This window comes from Cricetulus griseus (assembly GCF_003668045.3).
Source record: "Cricetulus griseus strain 17A/GY chromosome 1 unlocalized genomic scaffold, alternate assembly CriGri-PICRH-1.0 chr1_1, whole genome shotgun sequence".
In the NCBI taxonomy this organism is placed as follows: Eukaryota; Metazoa; Chordata; class Mammalia; order Rodentia; family Cricetidae; genus Cricetulus; species Cricetulus griseus.
The window spans coordinates 126,653,704-126,655,657 of record NW_023276807.1 but is presented as its reverse complement, the minus strand read 5'-3'; the positions used below and the strand labels follow the sequence as shown (position 1 = coordinate 126,655,657).

General features: G+C 38.4%; 1 protein-coding gene across 1 annotated transcript; it reads right to left on the bottom strand.

Moving 5' to 3' along the window:
- Nucleotides 1-216: 216 nt before the first annotated feature.
- Nucleotides 217-1,170, bottom strand: LOC100770484 (C1GALT1-specific chaperone 1). The gene has a single exon (XM_027386692.1). It carries the CDS (start codon nucleotides 1,168-1,170, stop codon nucleotides 217-219), a length of 954 nt encoding a protein of 317 aa, XP_027242493.1.
- Between the last annotated feature and the right edge of the window lie 784 nt (nucleotides 1,171-1,954).

The window sequence follows — 1,954 nt, the reverse complement described above, 5'->3', positions numbered from 1 at the left end:
ACTGCTGTTATCATTAAAGGTTTTATCTATAACATGTAAAAATTTTACAAGTGCTTTAAGGGAAAAGACAAACATATCATTTAAGGATATAGACAGACTTCAATGTGTGATGACACAATATGACTAGACCTAAAAAGAGGCATGCTCCTGTGTTGGTTATACTATTATTGTAGCTAAGAGGCTTCTGTGGTTATCAAATACAGGCTCTTTTTTTTTTCAGTCGTTGTCCGAACCATTTGGAGGTAAAAAAGACAAAACATCATTGAAAGTATGTCCAAATGCCCTAAGACGGTATACCCCATACATCATGACATGCATTTGATCTGGAGTCAGTCTACTGAAAGTAATGACCATGTCAGAACAGAATCCTTCTATTACATTGTTTGGGTAGTCAGTAATTGCCTCTTTAATGAACATCGTAATAGTTTTGGTATTAAATAAATTTTTTCCTTCTTCATCTTCAGCATTTTCTGCAAACACTCCTTCATTGCTCAGGCAGAATGCTAGAAGCAATTCTTCATGCATATTCCAAAATCCTTTTCTCTCTTTCGGACAATTTCTACTTTTAGTGATAAGTCTGATGAGTCTTTTCATTGATTCTATACTAAACACAATTCCCCCCTCCATAGTCACATATTCAAGGCTCATAAAACGTTCAGTGTGACCCAGATAGAAAGGCTGCGATGGATCTTTTCTTAACAAAAAATACTTTAAGTTTTCGATAACAGCAAATGTATTGGGATATGCAATAAAGAACCAGTTATATTGGTCTTTATTTTTATTAAGGGCATACAAGCAAGCTTTTTTCATCAACAACCAGCTGTCACTCGCATTCACAGCAATCGACTCAAACTCTTGAACGGGTTGAGAACTGAAGAACTCTGCTTTATCACAGTGTTTGATCCAAGTCTCCTTCACTGCTGCCAACAGATGCCTATTTTGGGTGGATGCAAGGATGATACAGTAAACCCGGAAGGTGTTACTGAGTTCCAAACGTTCAGCTTCTGATATTTTCAAAACTTCTTTCTTAGGAGCTTGCAGGTGGTGATGCTTGTGGTGGTGCATCCCGTTTTTGCGACCTAGCCTAACGTGTCCAAGCACTGTGATCAAGGCAAAGACGGTACTTCCGAGCATCACACCCTTCAAAAACGAGCTGCATTCTGAAAGCATCTTTCTGAGTCTAAAATGGCTCAGCGACAGAAACCACAGCCACCTGTGGCTTTCTGCTGGATTTCAAGCTATTCCCTTATGCTACTGACCTGGCAGCAATAGGTACAAGTGGTAAGCTCTCCTTGGTCTCCTAAGAGAAGGTGGTTATACAGGACGACTGGAGTGTTAAAAGTACGGAGAGCCTGAAGGGACAAAAGAGTTTATTTCCACACATCCATAGAGGAACCCTTCTCTGACTAGGCGACCAAATGGGCTCTGGAAAACTACCCGGGCACTTGGACTCTTTGACCCTAGCAAATAACCCTAGCTACTCTATTTATTTAGCAATAAGTAACTATAAACAATAAAACTTGACTCTCGGATGTTAGGAGTCCAACCAAGCCTGGATATTCACCTAAAATGACTAGCAAAATTATGGGGTGGGGACAGTGGTAAAGGTAAACAATCATCACCCTTGTCTTTAGAGGCACGAACATAAGCTTCACTATGATTTTTGTTATTATTTGTTTTTCATTCTCTTCACAAAATTTACGAGGAATCAAAAATAAAGTATTACTGAATAACAAAAGTGAGAGACTCAATAGATTTACTGGAAACTCGGAAGTCCATTTCTATATTCAACTAAAATAATAGAGTATGTGTGTGAGCATGTGCACACTTAATAATGTGCATGCTTTAATAGTGAGATTTTGCTTTATACATTTTCTATATTACTTCCCTTTTCATTGTTAAGCTTCGAATATCCAGGGCCCTTCACATATTCTAGTTTCTTGTTCTGACAATG